At 60.9% G+C, this 622-nt stretch overlaps 1 protein-coding gene across 1 annotated transcript in view; it reads right to left on the reverse strand.

Moving 5' to 3' along the window:
* The window catches only part of LOC103908577 (ras/Rap GTPase-activating protein SynGAP), a gene marked incomplete at both ends in the record, with an annotated part of 23428 nt that overhangs the window by 2167 nt on the left and 20639 nt on the right, over positions 1–622 (reverse strand). The window contains one exon of the mRNA XM_019475042.1: positions 512–613. Coding sequence (XP_019330587.1) covers positions 512–613 — 102 coding nt within the window. The remainder of the gene's footprint in view (positions 1–511; positions 614–622) is intronic.

Raw genomic sequence — 622 nt, forward strand, 5'->3', positions numbered from 1 at the left:
CAACTCATCCCTCCGTCTTCTGCCCATCCATCAACTCATCCCTCCGTCTTCTGCCCATCCACCAACTCATCCATCCGTCTTCTGTCTGTCATCTTCTGTCCATCTCACACCCATCATCTATCGACTCACCCATCCATCTTATCTCCATCTGTCCGTCTTCCTTCCGACTCATCCACGTCAACTCATTCTCCCATCTCCCGCCCACCATCCACCCACCTTCTGCCCATCCATCCACCTTCTGCCCATCAACTCATCCCTCCGTTTTCTGCCCACCCACCCACCTTCTGTCCAGCCACCAACTCGCCCATCCGACTCCCCTCCATCCACCCGCGAATCCACCCGTCCACCCAAGCTCCGTCCACCCACAGACCTACGGATCCACCTTCCCTCCGCCGTCCCTCCATTCTCCTCCCCGCCCACCTGCGTGTCGTGTCCCCCCGCCCCAGGTCCCTCCATCCAACCACCCTCATCCGCCACCACCCCTCCTCCCTCCTCCATGCCGGGCGCTCACTTGGTGAAGTTGGCCAGGTTCTGGATGACCTTGGCGATGAGGGTGAGGGTCCGGGCGGTCTGCTCGTCGGGGTACTCCTGCATGAGGCCGAAGAGGCTGGGGGACATCAAG

Source organism: Aptenodytes forsteri, unplaced genomic scaffold, assembly GCF_000699145.1.
Source record: "Aptenodytes forsteri isolate BGI_AS27 unplaced genomic scaffold, ASM69914v1 Scaffold1182, whole genome shotgun sequence".
NCBI classification, from domain to species: Eukaryota; Metazoa; Chordata; class Aves; order Sphenisciformes; family Spheniscidae; genus Aptenodytes; species Aptenodytes forsteri.